At 31.6% G+C, this 22,268-nt stretch overlaps 11 protein-coding genes across 11 annotated transcripts; 3 read left to right on the top strand and 8 right to left on the bottom strand. All coding sequences in view use genetic code 12, as the record gives it.

The window, feature by feature from the left end:
* Positions 1-68: 68 nt before the first annotated feature.
* Positions 69-1,736, bottom strand: DFJ63DRAFT_310470 (bifunctional choline kinase/ethanolamine kinase; the record flags this gene model as incomplete). The annotated part of the gene is made up of 1 exon (XM_064905602.1): positions 69-1,736. One exon carries the CDS (start codon positions 1,734-1,736, stop codon positions 69-71), a length of 1,668 nt encoding a protein of 555 aa, XP_064764649.1.
* Positions 1,737-2,428: 692 nt separating this feature from the next.
* NDH51 (Ndh51p) lies at positions 2,429-4,721 on the top strand. The gene has a single exon (XM_064903914.1). It carries the CDS (start codon positions 2,780-2,782, stop codon positions 4,244-4,246), a length of 1,467 nt encoding a protein of 488 aa, XP_064764648.1. The 5' UTR covers positions 2,429-2,779; the 3' UTR covers positions 4,247-4,721.
* On the top strand, positions 4,581-6,416 carry GDT1 (putative ribosome biosynthesis protein). The gene has a single exon (XM_064903877.1). It carries the CDS (start codon positions 4,916-4,918, stop codon positions 5,945-5,947), a length of 1,032 nt encoding a protein of 343 aa, XP_064764647.1. The 5' UTR covers positions 4,581-4,915; the 3' UTR covers positions 5,948-6,416.
* Positions 6,049-6,741, bottom strand: MED8 (Med8p; the record flags this gene model as incomplete). Its single annotated transcript, XM_064907743.1, has 1 exon — positions 6,049-6,741. The coding sequence occupies one exon, from the start codon at positions 6,739-6,741 to the stop codon at positions 6,049-6,051; it is 693 nt and encodes a 230-aa protein (XP_064764646.1).
* On the top strand, positions 6,417-7,715 carry DFJ63DRAFT_18857 (uncharacterized protein). The gene has a single exon (XM_064903876.1). It carries the CDS (start codon positions 6,886-6,888, stop codon positions 7,606-7,608), a length of 723 nt encoding a protein of 240 aa, XP_064764645.1. The 5' UTR covers positions 6,417-6,885; the 3' UTR covers positions 7,609-7,715.
* On the bottom strand, positions 7,716-9,110 carry RIM2 (Rim2p). Its single transcript, XM_064903878.1, has one exon. The coding sequence runs from the start codon at positions 8,924-8,926 to the stop codon at positions 7,823-7,825; it is 1,104 nt and encodes a 367-aa protein (XP_064764644.1). The 5' UTR covers positions 8,927-9,110; the 3' UTR covers positions 7,716-7,822.
* A 183-nt stretch (positions 9,111-9,293) lies between these two features.
* DFJ63DRAFT_282159 (DNA-binding ATPase) lies at positions 9,294-15,137 on the bottom strand (the record flags this gene model as incomplete). Its single annotated transcript, XM_064904632.1, has 2 exons — positions 9,294-14,734; positions 14,825-15,137. 2 exons carry the CDS (start codon positions 15,135-15,137, stop codon positions 9,294-9,296), a joined length of 5,754 nt encoding a protein of 1,917 aa, XP_064764643.1.
* Positions 15,138-16,139: 1,002 nt separating this feature from the next.
* Positions 16,140-17,147, bottom strand: DFJ63DRAFT_316581 (uncharacterized protein). The gene has a single exon (XM_064906708.1). The coding sequence runs from the start codon at positions 16,950-16,952 to the stop codon at positions 16,278-16,280; it is 675 nt and encodes a 224-aa protein (XP_064764642.1). The 5' UTR covers positions 16,953-17,147; the 3' UTR covers positions 16,140-16,277.
* Positions 17,068-18,585, bottom strand: DFJ63DRAFT_18852 (zinc-binding dehydrogenase). The gene has a single exon (XM_064903875.1). The coding sequence runs from the start codon at positions 18,312-18,314 to the stop codon at positions 17,184-17,186; it is 1,131 nt and encodes a 376-aa protein (XP_064764641.1). The 5' UTR covers positions 18,315-18,585; the 3' UTR covers positions 17,068-17,183.
* Positions 18,586-20,535, bottom strand: LYS22 (Lys22p). Its single transcript, XM_064903879.1, has one exon. The coding sequence runs from the start codon at positions 20,117-20,119 to the stop codon at positions 18,857-18,859; it is 1,263 nt and encodes a 420-aa protein (XP_064764640.1). The 5' UTR covers positions 20,120-20,535; the 3' UTR covers positions 18,586-18,856.
* DFJ63DRAFT_18850 (homocitrate synthase) lies at positions 20,535-22,234 on the bottom strand. Its single transcript, XM_064903874.1, has one exon. The coding sequence runs from the start codon at positions 21,860-21,862 to the stop codon at positions 20,951-20,953; it is 912 nt and encodes a 303-aa protein (XP_064764639.1). The 5' UTR covers positions 21,863-22,234; the 3' UTR covers positions 20,535-20,950.
* Positions 22,235-22,268: the final 34 nt, after the last annotated feature.

Raw genomic sequence — 22,268 nt, 5'->3', positions numbered from 1 at the left:
TAAGAATTGAAATAGTCGCAAACAGTACGAGAATGTATAAGTTATAGGGTTTTAGGGTTTAAGGGAGATTAGATATCATATAATTTTGTATCTAATACTTTAATAATAGAATGATATTTTTCATCAATATCATCTTTTGATAAGAATCCAAATTGAATTAAATCACCCATCACTAAAGCAATCTTTTGTTGGGAGTACTTCAAATAATCAAAATCATCATCACTTGAACTAATGGCTTCTTCAACCGCCACATCATTATCATTAATCGATAAGTTTTCAATTCCATTAGTGGTGATGGTATAAGTTCCATCGACCCCCTTTTCCACAGTGGAATTTGAAGTTAATGATGGGATCTTCACTGGTCCATTTTGAATTAATCCCCAAAGACACCAATATATTTGAACAGTGGCTCTCCAATAAATACATTCATTATATAATTTTTTAATTTCAAATTCAATTAAATCACTAGCACTAATATTTTGTTGATCTAATGAGATTTGAGTGTTTGTGATTAAATTAGTAGATGGGAATTGGAAATCATATTCAATATAACTCTTAATCAAGTTTAATTGTTCAACTTGAGATGGATAATTTTCATTATGAATATAATATGATTGTTTTTCATCATGATAATCACTCATCCATTCTGAGAAATGATTAACAATATCTAAAGCAGGGAAATTTGAACCTGAATATTCAAAATCAATCACCACTAAATTGGAATCTTTCTTATTGGAAGTGACGGTGATAGCGGTATCTTCGTCATTATGTTGATCATCATTGATGATATCTTGACGATCGAATGATTCATGTAATAATAAATTCCCATATTGAGTATCATTATGACAAAATTTATAATTTGACGAAAATGATGATTGATCATATTTACTGAATAACCAATCTTTATATTGGAAAACTAATTGTTTGAATTTTTGGAATTCAACAAAGAATACATCGGTTGGATCATATTCACTCTTTAAATGGATTGGTAAATATTCTTGTTCATATAAATCTAACCATTTTATAATTAATCTCCATGACATAGGTAACGAATTTAAATCTTCATGGGATAATTCAATTTTATAATGTAAATCTTTCATTCTTCTACCTAACATTTGAGATATAATTTGATCTCTAATATCTTTTTTACCTAAAGTTATAAAACCTTCTAAAAATTGTTCAAATCTACCATTAGTGAAAATCCCTAATAATCTTGGACCAATTCTTTTCAGAGATAATTTGATTAAAGTTTTCAATTCCAGTTCTCTATCGATTAATTCATCCACATTCTTACCATAAACTCTTAATAATAATGAAGGTAATCTTAAATTTTGTTGATGATCAAAATATTCTAATTTATAAATTGAATTAGTTAAAGCTCCACTGATTCTATTAACAATCAAATTAGAAACAGTTAATTGACGTTTATGCCATTTACTAATTCTTAAAGCTTTAATCAAAGCTAATAAATCTTGTTTAAAGAAATCTAATGGTAAACTATTATCTAAAGTGATATCAACGGTTGGAATTGATCTATCAGTATCAATATTGGTTTGAGTAACGGTTAATTTGGTTAATGAAGAACTTGATAACGATCTTCTTCCACTTAATGAAGGTCTTCTAGTTCCACTTGAAGATCTTGAATTGGGTTGGGTTCTATTTTTAGAACTTGATCTTGATCTTGACCCTGATCTTGAACGTTGAGGAGGAATGGCAGTAAGATCAGTAGAACTCATGTGTTTTTGAATGATCTGATTAATTTTGTGGTGATGTAGATGAAGTAAGTATAGTGATAACTAACTATAACTGTATGAACAAGGTCAGGTGGGTGGTATCTGAGATAATCAGTGTTGATCTGTTTTGGTTGACAGAATGTAACCTTAAATTTTTGGGGTGGGATTTCATTCTTCATCTTTCTTTATCTTTCCCTTCCTTAAATAATGTCCCTCACTCAGAAAAATTTTGTCGAATTAAATGTCTCGTGACATTAAACCGTAAATAGGGTATAAATCCGTCTTCATCGTCTATCGTAAATTTGTATTTACGGGACTTATGATAGGATATTCTATTATCATTTCTAGTATCCTATAGTGTAGATTGTATGGGTATATTGTGTATATGTTGTAGAGGATAATCTGTTTAGTTAATTGACGTATCTCTCATCTCACAATTTGTATTATCCTTCGAGATTTAGCTAAGTTAACATTGTACGAATTTTAGTAAGACATGGAGTTATTCGAGATCAAGTAAAGTTTCTATAGTTTCAATGAAGCATAATATGATAAAAGTTTGAAGAAAATTGTATAAGATTTATCAAATGATCAGTTTCCTATAAGTATTATTCAGATCAATTGAATGCAAATTACTAACAAAACTAATTAGTTCCAAATTTATGATTAAAGAACTTTAAACTTAATTGAATGGATCTCCAGTCACTATACAATATCTATATATCATGTTTAATATCTTCCAATCTTTAATAGTTATCTAAACATAGAGATATTCATTATATTATTACTAAAAACCAAATCACATGATCAATCACACGACTAAAGTCATGTGATTTGCTTTTTCAATTTCTGCCAATAATAAAACAGCCAATCAATTTTACATAACAATTGAAAAAATGATGCATCCCAATTAGGAAATTCGGTACAGACACACATAATTTTCTACAGTCAAACCAAAAAAATTTAGATGAAAACTGCCAAAACATTGATTGGATTGATTAGGTTTGAACACCATTTACTATACAATTCACAACTATAGAATCCAAACCATGCTTCGTAGCAGTTTGAAAACAAAGCCATCGTTTGTCTTGAGACGTAGTTTGGCTACCATTGCTGATCCAGCTGCCAATCCAAATAGAGTTCATGGAGGTTTAAAAGATAGTGATCGTATTTTTCAAAATGTTTATGGAACTTATGGTCATGATTTAAAATCAGCTCAAAAAATGGGAGATTGGTATAAAACTAAAGAAATCATTATAAAAGGAGATAAATGGATTATTGATGAAATGAAAAAATCAGGTTTAAGAGGTAGAGGTGGTGCTGGATTCCCCTCTGGTCTTAAATGGTCATTTATGAATCCACCAAATTGGGAAAAAAATATTGGTCCAAGATATTTAGTAGTTAATGCTGATGAAGGTGAACCTGGTACTTGTAAAGATCGTGAAATCATTAGAAAAGATCCTCATAAATTAGTTGAAGGTTGTCTTTTGGCAGGTAGAGGAATGAATGCTTCTGCTGCTTATATTTATATTAGAGGGGAATTTTATAATGAAGCTGTTATTTTACAAAATGCTATAAATGAAGCTTATAAAGCTGGTTTCCTTGGTAAAAATGCTTGTGGATCCGGTTATGATTTCGATGTTTATATTCATCGTGGTATGGGAGCTTATGTTTGTGGTGAAGAAACTGCTTTAATTGAATCAATTGAAGGTAAAGCTGGTAAACCAAGATTAAAGCCTCCATTCCCAGCTGGAGTTGGTTTATTTGGTAGACCAACAACTGTTGCTAATGTTGAAACTGTTTCAGTAGCTCCAACTATTTTAAGAAGAGGTGGTGATTGGTTTGCATCATTTGGTAGAGAAAGAAATAGTGGTACTAAATTATTTTGTATTTCAGGTCATGTTAATGAACCATGTACTGTTGAAGAAGAAATGTCAATCCCATTAAAAGAATTATTAGAAAAACATTGTGGTGGTATTAAAGGTGGTTGGGATAATTTATTAGGAGTTATTCCAGGTGGTTCATCAGTTCCAATTATGACTAAAGATGTTTGTGAAAATGTTTTAATGGATTATGATGCTTTAAGAGATGTTGGATCTGGTTTAGGTACTGCTGCTGTCATTGTTATGAATAAACAAACTGATATCATTAGAGGTATTCAAAGATTTGCTCATTTCTATAAACATGAATCTTGTGGTCAATGTACTCCATGTAGAGAAGGTACTACTTGGTTACAAAGAATGATGGATAGATTTGTTACTGGTCAAGCTACTGAACGTGAAATTGATCAAATTTTCGAATTAACTAAAGAAATCGAAGGTCATACTATTTGTGCTTTAGGTGATGCTGCTGCATGGCCAATTCAAGGGTTAATTAAATCTTTTAGACCAGTTATGGTTGATAGAATTAATGAATTTAAAGCTAAAAATGAAACCATCTCATATGGTGGTTGGGTTGAAGGTGGTAAAGTTAAAGAAGGTAAAGTCATTGGTAACCCAATACCTCATGCCCATTAAACTTAATCATTATCATTCTCATATATTCATCCATTCGTCATTCATTTCACATTAATACCATCCATTTACCCTCACTCCCCTCATAATGATTCTTCATTGAATCATCATTAAAAAACATTTGCATATTAGTTTTCTCTTTTCATACATTCTCTTTTTATATACTTTTGTTACATTAGCCATTCCATTATTATTATTACACATAAAATTAGATTAAACTAAATGTTGGTTGTAATTATATAAACTGTCTCTTATCAGTAATTAATTTCTTGACGGGAGGGGAGCATATGAGGCTCCGCTACATAATGTTTTTTTCGGAGTCGTCGTGTTTCTGTTTTTTTTTTTTTCATTTTTGAATCATCGATGATTTAATTTTGAACAGCAATTCGATCCTTTCAAAATATCACTTTCAATCACTTGTTATATCACTAATATCCAAAGGATAAGAGCTCGTGATAGATATACGTACAGAGGGAATAATCCTATATCAACAGAAGTGAAAACGTTCCTTATAAAACCAACCGATTTCCATCCGTGTGTGTGTGTGTGTTAAATTAGAATTGTTGACATAACCTTATCTCGAAATTCCATAAATTGATCATTTTCATTTAGATCTGCTATTACTATTATAAAAGTACCATTCATAGAAACCTAATATCATATTCAACCATCATGAGATTATCAAAAACCTTTTTACTTTCAACTCTTGTCATTTCTAGTTCAATTGCTGCTATTGTTGACACTAAAGCTAAAGAAGATACAAGTATACAAGTAAAATCAGGTGGAGTTGCTGGATCTTCTGAATTAGCATCATCTGGTATTGATGTTCCAAGTTCCAAATCAAATGCCAAATTAGGTGTAAAACAAATCGATCCGGAAGATAACCATCCTACCCCGGATCATCTAAAGAAACCGTTAGATCCTTATAGTGTTTCAAGTACTAGTGAATCTGAAGCTGATGATGATTCTGAAGTTACTTCTTATAATTCATTCATCATGTCCATATCTATGATCATTGTCTCTGAAATTGGGGATAAAACTTTTTTGATTGCTGCATTGATGGCTATGAGATATTCAAGATTTGTGGTATTTTCATCAGCTTTTTCTTCATTAGCTGTCATGACCGTGTTATCAGGGGTGGTAGGTCATGCTTTACCTACTTTAATTTCAAGAAGATTAACTCAATTCTTAGCTGCTGGTTTATTCATTGTATTTGGAGCTAAATTATTAAATGAAGGGTTAAATATGTCCAAAGATTTAGGTGTGGAAGATGAATTAGCTGAAGTTGAAGAAGAAATCGCTTCAAGTAAATTAAATAATCAAATGAATGATATTGAAAATGGTGCTTCTTCTGAATCAGGTAAATCAAAACCATGGTACACTGATGCTATTTCAAATTTTGAAAATTTAGCAGGTTTTGTATTATCACCAGTTTGGATTCAAGTATTTGTTATGACTTTCTTAGGTGAATGGGGAGATAGATCTCAAATCGCCACTATTGCTATGGCTGCTGGATCTGATTATTGGTTTGTCATCTTAGGTGCTATTGTCGGTCATGGTATATGTACTGCTGCTGCTTGTGCTGGTGGAAAATTATTAGCTAAAAAGATCTCGATGAGAAATGTTACATTAGGTGGTGCAATTGCATTCTTTGTATTTTCTATCTTATACTTTTATAGTGCTTATTATGACCTTGAAGGTTAGGTTAATCAGTTCTACTCATTCATGCATTTCTCCATATTCATTCTGTTTTTCTAGATTCTTACAAAAAATATATATTAGTTATATAGTTATACACATACATTTCATAATTCTCCTTGATACATAAATTTTAATACTTGATTTGGATTTAAACCTTTCTTACCACCAGCAGTGATACTTAATTCAATATCATCTTTCTTACTTTCAGCATCTTTCTTTAAATGAGCTTCACGTTTACCTTCATCAGTTTCTAAATAAGTTAATTCTTCAACCGTATGAAATCCATAAAATTGAAATGAATCTCGTAATTCTTTAACTTTAGCAAAACTCCATTCAGCAAATTCATCTTCCTTTTGTAAATTATTCGTCCCATTACTACTCATCAAATCTCTAGTTTTAATGGCACTTTCTGTCCATTCATCTACTTCAGGCAATGCTTTCTTTCTTAATAAAGTTGTTAATAATGCTTCTTGTTGAGTAGTTGGAAATAATGGTGTGGGATAAACATTCGTATTTTGAAGTAATTCATCATTATTACTTATATTAGTGGCAATCGAATGTAATTGAGTGATCAACACTTGGAATTGATTTTGGAAATGGGCATAACTAGGTAATTTCACTTTATTGGGATGTCTATTATGAAGATTTATTTGATCACTTAATTTTCGTAATGATAAATGAACTTGATTTAGTTTATTTCGTATGGTTTCTAATGAATCAACTGGGATTTGTGAGGTATCTGTGGTTTGTGATGGTGGACTATTCTTCTTCCGACTAGCTATGGGAGATTGACTCATAATGGTGTAGTAGTTATATTGATGTTGTTGATAATTATAAACAGTGTCAAGCTTAACCTTTTTCAAAAAAAAGTATCACCAAAAAAATTTCAAGTGCGATATCAACCTTCCAAGATTTATTAGAGGGTATAAATATTGAAAGAGATGATACGAGGGAATTGGAGTTTAGCAGCTGAATTGAAGAAGAATGAAAGGAAACAACAGACTAAAGTTCATCAACGTCAAAAAGATGACTTGAAAAGTGAAAAGCTTAAAGATGCAAATCCCATCAAGATTTATCATCAAATAAAGAAACTAGAAGCAACCAATGACATATCAGACAAGGATAAACAATACCTAGCTAGGTTAAAGGAAGATTGGGACTATATAATAAAGCATAAACTACATCAGGAGAAAGTCAACACATTCCTAGCTAAAATAGAAGAAGATGAAAAGAAACGATTAAGTAATGAATCCAAATTATGGGGATCAAAATCAATCTATTTTAATCCAGAATTGAATCCATTAGGTAAAGTCCCAAGCTTACCTGGTGAACCAACGTTTCCAAACTTAGTCAAACCTTTGAAAGGTCAATATTTTAAAAAGCCTAAAGTGGATCCTTTGATTGCTAGTTTGAATGTAGTTCTACCGCAAGGTGAACCACCACGGTTTTATAAACAAGTGCAGAATATAAGCAAATCAAAACCAACACCTGCTTCTACCAATGATGATGACCAACGTAATGAAGATACTGCAAAAGACATAGAGAGTTACCATGATAGTGATAGTGAAGATAATAATGACGATGCTTACGACGATGAAGACGAATTAGCACCCGAAGAACAAGACTACATTGAAAGAATATCTAAGAAGCAAAAATTGCAATGATATATTATGTACAGATAACTATTTACAGGCTAATGATATATACATGATTTTTTAATAGAGATAAAACTATATGACAAACCCCAACCGTTAACAATAATATGAATAAAAAGTAGATTAATTAATTTGAAAGTTCAATCCATTCTTTTTCTGGATTGATATTGATATGAAACAAGTGAAATAAAAAATAACGTGATAACAGGAAGTAGATATAATCCTATGATAACAATCTCACAATAAGTTCCCAAGTACCAAACATAATGATGGAATTAGGCACGGTTCTTAACAAATGAGGAGTTAAACCACCATACATACTAGCAAGACCTTCTTCTTTTATAACCAATCTGAAACATTGAATTAAACCGGTATATTTTGGTTTACCCGTAGATTCCAATGGAGCTTGTCTTAAACGAGTTCTTACAACTTCATGAGGATACGTTATTAATGAAGCAATGAATTTAGCAGCACCAGCAGCACCTGATCTAGCCGACCATTCTAAAACATGATCTCTAGTGGTTTTATTATTAGGATCAGTTCCATGTAATTCAATCGATCTTTTATTTATAAACATTCTCATTTGTTCATATAAAACCCATTGTAAAGTAGATTCAACTCCACCTAAGTATGATGCACTTAAACCTTTATATAAACTGGATATACCTTCATTCTTTACCACATGTTTAAGACAATCCCAAGAATTTTTATAATGTTTGCCCTTGGTTTTATCTAATTGTAATCTTGTTTTAATCAACCAAATTGGATTGGTGGCAGTTGATGTGACGAAACCAGCATTGATACCAGAAACTAAATGAATCCAAGTAGCCTCTTGACCATTACTAAAGTTTTCAGTTATGAATGATTTGGTAGAACCATAAGTAAAGAAATTAATGGATCTGGCTGGAATGACACCTACTAAATTTGGACCCAATCCTTTGAATAATGCACGGTATCCTTCATTAATATATAATTGACGAATGACTGATCCAGTTTCTTTTAAATGTTGTACAGTTTGAATTAATGGATTCTTTGATTTTGGAGTTTGGTTATACATCGAATGATATACATCAGATTGTAATCTGGTCTTTATAACATCCAACGGAGAAGTAACCACAGCTCCAACCATTCCACCAATACCACCCGCTACGAAATGAACCCATGCCTTAACTTGAGGCTTCTCAGTAGTGACTTTAGCTGATTCTTCTTGAACAGCCAAATGCTCTGGATTTCGAAGTGTAGATGACTTCTCATCAGATACTAAAAAGGGAAACGAATCCTCCGCCTCCTTTTCGAACTTGACAATGTTCTCAGTATTACTTGTCATTCTATAACTTCTATTATACTTCTCTAAGTAAGTTTAACAGATTGTTCAAAGTATTACTGGTATTCAAATGATGTTATTCCTTAATTATCATTTCGGTGTGTAAAATTTTTTTTATTTTTTTTTCACAACCCACCCCCCTCATATAAGCAACGGTGGTGATGTATACATAACCATGCTTATAACTATAAATAGGAGCAACAATCAAAATATATAATTACACATACTTAAGAATGGCTACAGATATCATTTTTTGAATAAGTTATATGTTTAACTGTCATTTTTTATATATGTATATATATCCTATATTACACTAATAATACATTTTGATTTTTCTTTTCTATACTGTTCTTTGTTCTTTTGATTCAGTTCATTTAAGATTCTTAATGAAATTATCAAGATTATATTCATCTTCATATTGAGAGGCATCCCATAATTCTGCCAAATCTCCAACTGCTCCAGCAGCTTTACCCGTAAGACCACCAGCTCCGACATCTTCAGGTACTCCAGTACCTTCTTTTCTTTCTTCAACAACTTCTTTTTCTTCTACGATTCTTGCCGTGGTTTCATCAACTTCAAATAAATCTAATAATTGATTGGTATCCATCGAAGCTAAACCAGCATTTTGTTGATTAACAATTGTATTGGCAATATTCATTTTAAATTTCTGTAATCCCATGATTTTTTCTTCCAAGGTATCTTTAGTAATTAATCGATAAACATTAACAACTTTCTTTTGACCTAATCTATGGGCTCTATCCATAGCTTGTAAATCAGTCATTGGATTCCAATCATGTTCAACAAATATAACAGTATCAGCCCCAGTTAAATTAAGACCCAATCCACCAACTTTGGTAGTTAATAATAATACATCAATCGATGGATCTTCATTGAACTTACGAACAATAGATTGTCTATCTCTTGGATCTGTACTACCGTCTAACCTCATATAAGTTACGGATGGTAAATATTTCTTTAACAAATCATTCTCAACAATATCCAACATATCCTTTAATTGACAAAAGATTAATGCACGATGAGCCGAAATAACTCCTTCTGATGAGATTAATTGTTGTTGCTGTTGTTTTTTAGATCTATATTTTACACCAGATGAATAATCACTACTATCTTGAACACCAATACCACATTCTAATAATAAAGTCTTCAATGATAATAATTTAGGTGAATGTTCAATATCTCTAATATCAGATTTTTGAGTTTGTAAATATTGCATAACTTCAGCAATCTTTGGATGATTAGGCGAAACCACTAAAGCAGGATGATTACATAATTTTCTCATATATTGTAAAGCTTGGAAAACATGAGTTTTAGCTTCCTTTTCATTACCATCTTTTGAAATATCTTCTTCAACTGATGATTTCTGACTCTTGGCAAAATCCTTATAAAGTTTTCTTTGAAGTTCACTTAATTCACAATAATAATCTTGAATAATCTTAGGTGGTAAATCAGATAACACATCTTCTTTCAAACGACGTAACATGAATGGTAACACTTGTTTATGTAATGCTTCCAAAGCTAATGCCCCCGCTTCTTGTTCCTTTGATGATGTCTTACTATTTCTACTAGCTGCAATTGGTTTAGCAAATTTTTCATGGAAAATCTTCTCAGTACCTAAGAAACCAGGCATTAAGAAATCAAATAATGACCATAATTCCAACACATTATTTTGAATTGGAGTACCCGATAATATTAATCGATGTTCAGCTCTAATTCTTTTAACTGATTTTGTAAGTTTTGAAGCAGCATTCTTTATAATATGACCTTCATCTAAAACACAATAATTATAATCATATCCAGACACAAACTCAACATCATTACGACAGACATCATAAGAAGTAACCACAATGTCAACTTCAGGAATTTGACTACGAAGTGGAACTCTAACACTTGGACCTCCAGCATAAACCAAGACTTTCAAGAATGGAGCATATTGATTAAGTTCTTGTTCCCAATGACCCGTTAAAGATGGTGGACAAACTACTAAACTTGGTAATCTTCTGAATTCAACAGCTTGAGCTTCTTTATAATTTTCAGCTCTTAAATAATGATCCGATGATACAATACAAATAGTCTGTAAAGTTTTACCTAATCCCATATCATCACATAATATACCATGTAAATGATATTTATTTAAAAATGCTAACCAATTAACCCCTTCTTGTTGATATTTACGTAACGTGGCTCTGATTGTAACTGGTAGATCAAATGATTTAATTTTACTAGGATCCATCATTTGTTGAATGAAATCTCTTTCTCTATCTCTACCTTGTAATAATTCCTTTGGCATATCTTCTGGATCTGGAATACCGGCTTCTAATGGTACTAATTTAATAATAGAAGCAAATGTGGTAGTGGCCAAAATACGAACATCTTGATCAGAATCACTCATTCTACCTAACACCGGAACAATTAAGAATACAATATAAGGTAAAATATCCAGGGCCATAGTAGACGCAACATGATAAATAGTTTCAATAGCACCTTGTCTTTCTTTAATTTCCAAAGCATTATTTAACATTGGTAAGATTGATTTAACTAAGAATGTAAATGCTTTGGTTGGAGTTACTGAACAAATAGTAGCGAAACATTTGGCTGAAGAATATCTGAATACAGAATAATCTGATTTTAATCCTGGTAATAGTAATGGTAAAGTATCGATAATTTCATCATGTAAGGCTTTATTCATTCTTGGTAATAAGGCACGAACTATACCTAAAGCATCAATAATACTTTGACCCTTTAATTCGTCAGATATGATAGTTTCATCCGAGGATGTCGTTTCTAATAATTTTAATGGTTCAAGCATGATTTCTTTAATTTTAGGAACTTTTTCAAATAATTGATCACCATAAGTATTTAATAAAAATTCCAAAGCTAATAATGCTCCTTGACGTTTAACTCTGGCAATATGAACTGAACGTTCATGCGCAGCGATATCGGCTGGATCAGTCTTGGCTTCTTCTTTACGTAATGATAAGATATTTTCTTTGAATGAAACGTTATGATGGAATTCTGGAACTTCAGAAGTATCAACACAAACAAAGGCACAAAGATTTTTAACAATCTTTTCGGACGCCCCCTTTTTACCTGAGTTATTTAATTCTTCAATTAATTTCGATACTGCTTTGGCTGATCTCTTTTGTAATAAATAAATTTCTTCTTCTTTAACACTATCCATCAATGATCTAATCACCGGATTCAATTTCTTAGGGATACCAAATAATGCAATAGAACAAGCTGAATATGAGGCAAGAATACTTACTACTCTATTACTTCTAGCGATTTTAGCTTCATCAATAGCGATTATAATTCTATGTTTAGCATCTTCAAGAGCTTGATTGGCTGTCATTTTATAAGTGGCTGATAATCCTTTCTTCAATTTTTCAAAAGTTTCATTGATTAATTTTTCAGCAACTTCAACTCCAAATGCTACTGGTCCAGCTTCACTTTCACCTTGAACTATAACGGGTAAAAGAGGGATTTTACTAGGTGGTACTTTAGCCATAGTGATGAATATGTCGAGTAATTGTAAACATGAAGTTCTAACTGATTTCAAAGTAGGTACTAATTCTCTGAAATGAGGTAATTGATCTGGATTTTGAAGGATATTCAGGATTGGTTCATTAAATCCATCAACTCCAATAATACTAGTAGGTTTCAAATCTCTTGATTTCAACTCATTAGCGAATTCTTCAAGGATTAACGATGCAACTAATCTTGATGTAGAATGACTTGAATTTAAATAGGTAGTCAATTGTTTGAAAATCGTAGCTAAAATAGCTTCATCTTGAATATATGACAACGTATTCCCGAACGCATGAGCAGCAGCACATTTAATAGCAATGAATTTATCATATCCTACTAACATAACATCACCATTATAAATTGGCGCATCGATATTAACTTTCAATTCATCAATTGGTATATCACTTTTAGGAGGGAGCAAATCGGCTTGTTTTCTCTTTTTACTTGATTTAGTTCCATTAGTATCATCTTGTAACGGTCCCACTGAATGGCCGGAAGGTCTTATGATTAATGTGGTATTCATTTTATAATTATGTCTGGAATACCCTATTGGAGTCATTAATAACGTTATTAAGGATTGATAATCGAAAATCGATTCAATGGATGATAATGAACTTTTATTAATGTCAAGTTGATGTAATAATTTATCATATAATACAAGTGATAATTGTAAAATTTCTTGATTTTGTTCAACTAATAAATTTTGGAATATTAATCTTAAAGCTTGAGAATTTATCCAGGTTTTCGTGGATGGATCTTTAATATCAAGGAATTTAGATATGGTATTAAGAACGGATTTTCTCACATTACTAATGGAATGTCTTAAGAATGGGTATAATCGAGGAACTAATTTTTCAAAGGATTCAGTCATGGAATCTTCTTGCATTATATCGATAACTTGTTGATGATCACATAATTTGGATAATAAATCCATGATAGAACCAATGGAAGCTGAAAGATCATCACGAAGATTAATTAAACTATCCCAAAGCACACTTAATAACGTATGAATTAAATTTTGTTTATGAGATACGAATTCAGATGCAATTGGAGTTAAAGTTAATGCTGCAACTGATTGAACATCATCATCATTTTCTCGTAATCCATGTAATACAATATCAACCACATCATCTAATAATTGAGGAGAATTTATTAATACATCTTTTCTCACCGAAACAAGATATCTTAACCCCAAGATTCCACCATGTTTAGCTTCCCAACATTTAAGTTTAACTCCTGAACTTTCTTGTAATACCAATGTACTTAAACAATTGAAAGTTTTGATAACTAATGATTCAGTTAAATGATTTAGTAATACCCCTAAAGCTTGACATGCTGATTCTCTTACTGGTGCAACAACAGTATCCGATACATAATCACCAAATCTATCCAAGGCGAAAAGAGTACATAATCTTACCGCCAAATCTTCTAAAGTTCGACTATTATTTGCATCATTTTCCGATTTGGATTTTTTCATGATTCTACCGGCTCCACCCGCTTGATTTTTCATTAATTCTCTTAATCCTAATGCAGCACCATGTCTGATTTCCCATTTATCATCGAAAAGATCATCCAATAATAATTCAAATACTCCCTGGAATTGCCATATCATTCCGGCAACTTTATTATGTTGGGATAATAAGGGAGATAATTCAGGTGCTCTTGCTTCCACCACTAATTTCTCACCTCCTTGTTGAGATGTGATATCGAATTGAGGATTATTGGAATCATCCATATCATCATTATTGATACCTTCCCCATCTTCAACTAATTGTCTTGAAAGGGAACTTTGAGAAATATCCACAGTATGAATTCTCCCTGCTCCTGATTTAGCTTGAACTTTTGCTTTTCTCTTTTGCATGGCTTTTAATCTTGCACTTGACATTGGTTTCTTTTCTTCTGGTTGTGGAGTTGTGGTTGATGCTGAAGGTGGAGGTGGGGTATTAGATGTTGACGAAGAAGGATGAGGAGATAATGAATTGGCACCAGACTCAGATTTTACCATATCAGTATCTTCTAATTCTGGTTTTATAGTTTTTCTCTTTTTAATTTTATGTAAGATTGAATTTGTACTAAAAGATTGATCTATTTCAGAATCATCAATGGAAGTATTTATTGTATTAGGTAAATCTTCTGAATTTGAAGCTAAGAATTTCTTCCCACTATTTAAGATTTCTGCTAAATCGAATGAATCAAATGTAGTTAAACTTGATAAATTATCATCTATTTTTTTTAATTCTTCATCTTGTTCTAATTTAATTTTAACTTCATTATGTTCATCATCATTTTCATTTTCATTTTCATTTTCATTTTCATTAGTTTCATTAGTGGATACTTCCTTTTTAATGGATATACTTTCTTCAATCAATTTATCTTGTTCTTTTTCTTTCTTAATAAAGATTTCTTCATCCAATTCTCTCTTTATAGATTGTTCAGAATTTGGATCCCATAATTCAGCATGATTAATGATACCACCAAAAGCTCTAGCAGCTGAAATTCTAGTTTCCCATTTGGATGATTTTAAAAACGGGTATACTCTTCCTACCAAACTTATGATTTCTTCAGGATGACCCTTGGCAAGATCAGATAATTGATCTGCAGCTGTGTTTCTTATGAAGGGGGTTGAACCTGTTTCCAATAGTACTACCAATCTTTCTAGTCTTGACATAGTTATATGATATGATGAGATTAGATGAGATAAGATTAGATTGGATTAAGGAATGATTGATTCATTTACAATGAAGATCTGATATGATAAGGGAAATGAATTGATTGATTTACAAGATGGATGAATGAATGCTGCCTAATTATTTGTTTGTTATGGTTGTAAACAAAACAAAAGCAAAAGATCAAACTAGCAAAAATAAAAGGGATGGTTAAGAGATCTAGATGGTAAAATAAGTGACCAACACTGTGATGTGATGTGATATGATATGATCTTCTAACACTCTCTGATCAACAATGAAGTTGTTGAATTTGACCAATCTTTCACTAAATTGAAGTACTTAACGTGAATTGAATCAAATTTTAGTGTTGCCTTAGCGGTATGAAAATTAAAATCTCCTTTTTCTAGTGAGTATTTATAGTTTTTTGAATGTTTTTTAGCTGCAATTTTTTTTGACACTGAAGACACGACCTTTTCCTTCATTTTGTAATGGAATTTGATGAAATGGATGGATAGATGGATGGATGAGTTTAGAAGTAGTAAGTATTTATATAAAGAGTAATTATCAGTAGGTTAAACTTAAAGTAGATAACATCAGAGGATATGATATACTAAGAAATTAAACTAATCAATCATAATTGAATGAACGTCAATCACATGAAATTAAGCTATTCATTGTTATAATATACGAATTAATTTTATATATGGGCTCCATCGGGAACTATTGGTTAAATTATATTCATTCATTTATTTACTCAAATAATGTTAATTCACTTTATTTCTTTATACTATAATTTATCATATCCTGTGATTATGACTATATCCATAGTATTATCAATAAATAAATAGATATATATAAATCTATTGATAACAGTGTATGCTCTTAGATGGATAGTCGATGATCTTAAAAAAAAACGTCATAAGAAGAGAGAAAAATTATGACTTTGTCCGGGTAACACTTTTCTTTTTTATATTATCAAATTTTTTAAATTGAATCAGACAAAATTTAAATTTTATCCACCACTTTTTTTTTCTCTTCTTCTTCTTCTGTATTGTGTATATACTATATAAATTTACAATGTGACAATGATGTAATTTTCTTCTTTTACTAGTGAGCTATGTATAAGTAAACATGTAACTAATCTAATTAAATTTCTTTTCTCTACTTGATTTAACTTCATGTTTCTTACTGGTAATTTCATCTCCAGTGGCATTAAAATGAATATTAGTATCTTGATTCATTGGATTTTCATTTGATTTTTGAAATTCTTTAAATATTAAATGCTTAATTTGTTGTAATCTTAATCCAGGATGTTCTTTTCTGACTTCTGGTAATCTTCTTTCTTCATATGCATTAAAGGCAGCTTTAACTCTTCTTTCAGGATGTCTATCAATATCTTTATTGCTTAATCCTCCATCCTTTTGAGTCAATGCTAATGCTTCTAAGGCAGCATCTAATCCAGTAGCACTTAATTCAGGAGTTTCTTTATTAAAATCAAGGAAATCATCAATCTTTCCTGCTCTTTTAGCGGCCACTTTAGCTGCTCCTCTTTGTTTCGATTGTTGAGGTTTGGTAGGCATACTTGCTTCTTCAGCAGCTAATAACAAATCACGTTCTGCTTTCTTACGAGCAGCTTCTTCCCGTTTAAATTCAGCATCTTCTTGTTTCTTATTCCCCTTTTTAGATCCTTTTTCCCATTCAGATTGTTCTTCAGCTTCAACTTTAGAATCTGCTTCTTGTTTTTTCTTATTGGCTTGTTCTGCCTTTTTTGCATTACCAGCTGCTTTCTTGGAATTTTCTCCTCCTCCTCTAGCCATTTCTTTAACTTAGATTAATATATATAATGATTTGGGTAGGTTCTTTAAAGAGAAGACTGGAAAGTGTTGTCTAAATAATTTCTTTTTTTTTTTTTTTCGTTTTGGTGGAGAGAGAAGAAAATAAACCGATTTACGGATCTCTTAATTACTGAAAATCACATCACGTCAATATATCTAATTTAAAAATTAAATATACTTCTTTTATTGACTATATATGACATTACTTACTCTTTATAACTTTGCATGAGGTTCAAAAACAATTCTTCCTTTAACTTTACCTTCAACTAATTTATTCAAATATTCAGGTAATTCTTGTAATTTAACTGTTGTAGCAAGAGGATTTAATTTCCCTTGCGCAACCCAATTCATACATTCAATTTGTTCTTGACTACTACCACCAAATGAAAATATAATTTCAACTTCTCTTCTGGCTAAATTATAATTTTGAATGAATAATTTAGATCTACCTAATCCAACTGAAAGATAAGTTCCTTGATTCTTAACATAGGCTTGACAAAGATCAGATGTAGGTTGAATTCCTACAAAATCAATCACAATATCAAATGATTCAACATCATGATCATCCGATTCAGTTAAATCAGTATAAAATTCATCAGCTCCATTCTCCAACGCAATTGATTTCAATTCAGGTTTAACATCCGTAGCAATGATTCTACATCCATAATTTCTTAAAATTTGAACACCATTTAATCCTAATCCTCCTAATCCAACCACTAATACCTTTGAAGTAGGTTGAATTAAATGTCTAACTTTTTGAATAGCATGATAAGGAGTTAAAACAGAATCAGATGTGACGGCTGCAACGGCATAACTCACATTATCAGGAATAGGCAAAAGAGTTCTTAAATTCTTAATTAAAAGATATTGTTGAAATCCTCCATCAATATTTAATCCATAAGCTTCAATATTCGTCATACAAATATTATCATGACCAGTACGACATAATTCACAAGTCCCACATGCTGAACAAATAGTAAGAGCAAATCTACCTCCAATTGGGAATCGAGCATCTTTAGTTAATCCTTTACCAGTAGCCACGATTGATCCCGCAATTTCATGACCCATAACGAATTTTTCAGCAGCTGGTACCCCAGGTTTAACAATTGGACCTTTGATAAGAACATGAGGATCACTCATACATAATCCTGCAGCCTCAACTTTCAATAAGACTTCATTATCTTGAGGTTTAGGAACTGGATGAGGTGAAAATGATTGTAATTGAGGTTTACCTTCGATATATCCGTAAGCCACTTGAGTTGATGGGATTGACGATGGAACAAATGGTTGGGGGACATTATGGTCATGATCCATAACTTTATGAAGAAAACGTAAGTCGAACATTATAAGTGAATTGATGTAGAATGAACAAGAATGAAGGATATGTGTATGGGAATGGGGTTGATAAATCAGGATATTTCAATGATTAAACATATAAAAACTACGGAAAAATCAATATCATACAAAATTTGTGCGGGGGAAACAGACCGAAAAATAGAGTTAAATATCCGATTTGTAAAGATCCTTTTCAAAACTTTATACCGACGAGATCTATAGTGGAACAAAATGACTACAAAAATTCTTAGTTATATGGGGTCTAAATGTTAGGTGTATGTACATTTTAAATGAACGAAAACGATAAAATAAAAGAACTGAGTTAAAGTATAAAAGGCAAATTATTATAGTCATGAAAATCGTATATAAAAAAGTTTTCGAGCTTGAAACATCAACAACCCTTTTGATGAACAAGGAAGAACTGAATGGGAAGAATGGAAAAAGTAACAATTGAATGTTACTTGTAACTTTTTTTTTTTTGAAATGGAGGTTTTTCTGGAAATGACGATGAATGAATGAACAAAAACTACTACGATTAAAAACTATAATTCTTAAGCAGTTTTTGGTTTCTTAGCTGATGGTTCTTCACTAACTTCTCTACCATTTGATTCAGCTGGCTTTAAAGCTGGAGTCATTATACCAGTATGATAATCTTTAATTATAGAATCAACATCATCAATATTAAGTGGTCTAACATCACCTAATTGTTTAATTTTATTAGTAACTTCTTTAACTTGATCATCAGTTAAATTCAAATTCAATTGATCAACTCTTGATTTAATAGCATTCCAACCAGTTAATCTATTGGCAAAATGAATATATCTAGTTAAACCGAAATCAGATGGATTTAAAATTTCATAAGTTGATGGATTAGCTAAAATGGCTTTAGCATGAATACCAGCTTTATGAGTAAAAGCACAAAATCCAGTAATTGGATTATTAAATGGAATATTAACTTGAACAGAATCAGCCACTAAATTTTCTAAATCTCTTAATTTGTGTAATTTATATTTGGATAAAACATAATCTCTATCAGCAGTGATCATTCTTGCCATTAAAGCACCTAATGGAGTTATACCATTTCTTTCACCAATACCTAAAACACTGACATCAATCAATTTGGCACCAGCTTCTAAAGCAGTATAAGCATTAGCAATAGCACAACCGGTATCATTATGGAAATGACATTCAATATCACAACTGACGACAGATTTTAAAGTCTTGACTAATTCATAAACTTGTCTTGGATTAGCACAACCGACAGTATCAGCAATCCCAACTCTATTCACTCCGATTTTGTCAACGGTTCTATATATGTTTAATAAATCGACGATATCAGATCTGAATGAATCTTCAGATGAGAATCTGATTTCAATCCCTTTTGATTTAACGAATTCAATGACTTCAACAGCAGATTGAGCAATATAATTCATATCTTTACCATGAGAATATTGTCTTAAGAATTGAGAAGTACCAATGACAACATCAACCCCATCGACCCCGGTTTCAACAGCAACTCTAGCATCATCCATATGACATCTGATATGAGTTAAGATCTTGGCTTTTAAACCTAATTTACAAATAGCCTCACAATCTTTTCTTGATTGTTCAGAAGCAACAGGAGAAGTCAATTCGATATAATCAACTCCGAAATCATCTAAAGCTCTAGCGATTTCAATTTTCTTTTCAGTAGTGAAAAAAGCATTGGCGAATTGTTCACCTTCTCTTAAGGTTGATTCGATTAATTCGAAATTACGAACATTTGATAAAAAATCAGATGGATGAGGACCATATGGATTAGAAGAAACTGACATAGTAACTAGTGTTATTCTTTCTTTTTGGAGGAATTGGAAAAGTGAAAAGGAAAGAAAAGAAAGCTATAAATAAAAAATTTAGAAAGAAAGTGTAATGTTATATATAAATCAGTTATGATGAAAAACATGAAAATTTTCACAGTGTCATAAATTATTCATCGGAGCGACAAACAGATTATGCTGACAGAAGGAGGAAGCAGCAGCGCTTTTTTTTTTTTTTTTTTCACTTATCAGAGTTGCCTAATTAGGAATTGACTCAGACCAGAATAATATTTTTTCGCCGCAATTTTAATTGTCATTGACTCATTATCTTTAACTGGGGGAAAAAAGCGCACCTTTATCGACACGTGAGCGAGTGCACGTGATGGTGATCTTCTCTATCGATTGCTACCATAAGAGAGAAGATCTTTAAAGATTGAGATGAATGTTCTCATAGTATAATTTAGACTACTATACTGTACTTCATCTTCATATACTAACTAATGACTAAAGTCATACTATTGATTGGTTCTAGACTTACTTCCTTACCATCAATTTGTCATACTTTTAAATAGGAGGTCAATGGCCCACACCATTTAAAGGTTCTAATTAAAAATTTCAGATTATGACGATATTGTTTAAGATGAACTTTAAATTTTCGGGCCTTAATTTCCATGAGTCACAACATCCGTGCACCAAACGTGCAATCCACACCGCAATAATATATTGAATCAATGAGGAATACATCCATACCGCAGTAATATTATACGTATATTTGCAGCATAATTAGATTAGTTGCAACAATTATAATAACTATTTATGTTATCAATATACTACTTATCTAAATTACAGCTACTCACTTCTCTCTTCAGTCGGGTCTGGATTGTTAAAGGGAATATTAACTTGAACAGAATCAGCGATTAGCCTTTCTAAATCCCTTAACTTATGCAACTTGTATTTTGACAACACATAATCTCTATCAGCAGTGATCATTCTGGCCATTAAAGCACCTAATGGGGTTATACCATTTCTTTCACCAATACCTAAAACACTGACATCAATCAATTTGGCACCGGCTTCTAAAGCAGTATAAGCATTAGCAATAGCACAACCGGTATCAATATGGAAATGACATTCAATATCACAACTGACGACAGATTTTAAAGTCTTGACTAAATCATAAACTTGTCTTGGATTAGCACAACCGACAGTATCAGCAATCCCAACTCTATTCACTCCGATTTTGTCAACGGTTCTATATATGTTTAATAAATCGACGATATCAGATCTGAATGAATCTTCAGATGAGAATCTGATTTCAATCCCTTTTGATTTAACGAATTCAATGACTTCAACAGCAGATTGAGCAATATAATTCATATCTTTACCATGAGAATATTGTCTTAAGAATTGAGAAGTACCAATTACCACATTCACACCATCAACTCCAGTTTCAACAGCAACTCTAGCATCATCCATGTGACATCTTATATGAGTTAGAATCTTAGCGTTGAGATTCAATTTGCAAATGGCTTCACAATCAAGACGGGATTGTTCAGAAGCTACTGGGGATGTCAATTCAATGTAATCCACTCCAAAATCATCTAAGGCTTTGGCTATTTCTATTTTCTTTTCGGTGGTGAAGAAGGCATTGGCGAATTGTTCACCTTCTCTTAATGTTGTTTCAATCAATTCAAATGAACCAAGATTAGAAGTAGGGTCTGTTCTAATTGGGATGTTAATTCGGGTACTGGGAATTGACATGGTGGAGCGATTATAGTTTTCGATTTCAGGAATGTAGTGTATACTGAATATATATCAAGTTTAAATATAATCTTAAATAATGAACTTGACTTGAAGAAACGTTTATACTTATATTAAATAACAACATTGGAGAATTGAGAACGAAAGTTGTTGAACAAAATACCTGGCGTCATAATTGGTGCAAAAGAATAGCAAAGAATCATTATTCCCAGTTGGGAACTGACTCAGAGCTTATAGAATTTTATTAGAACTTGGGATTGTCACCATGACAAATTGAAAATTATATTATAGGGGAAAGAAATAAACTACACAACTTGCTACATATCATAATGGGTCTATACCAAGGGCTTAGTTTATTCCCTATAAACTATATAATACAAATAAATAAATAATAATAATAATACAT

Source organism: Scheffersomyces coipomensis, assembly GCF_036884675.1.
Source record: "Scheffersomyces coipomensis strain NRRL Y-17651 chromosome Unknown DFJ63scaffold_1, whole genome shotgun sequence".
NCBI lineage: Eukaryota > Fungi > Ascomycota > Pichiomycetes > Serinales > Debaryomycetaceae > Scheffersomyces > Scheffersomyces coipomensis.
The sequence above is the reverse complement of the archived record's forward strand: the minus strand, read 5'-3'. Positions and strand labels throughout refer to the sequence as shown.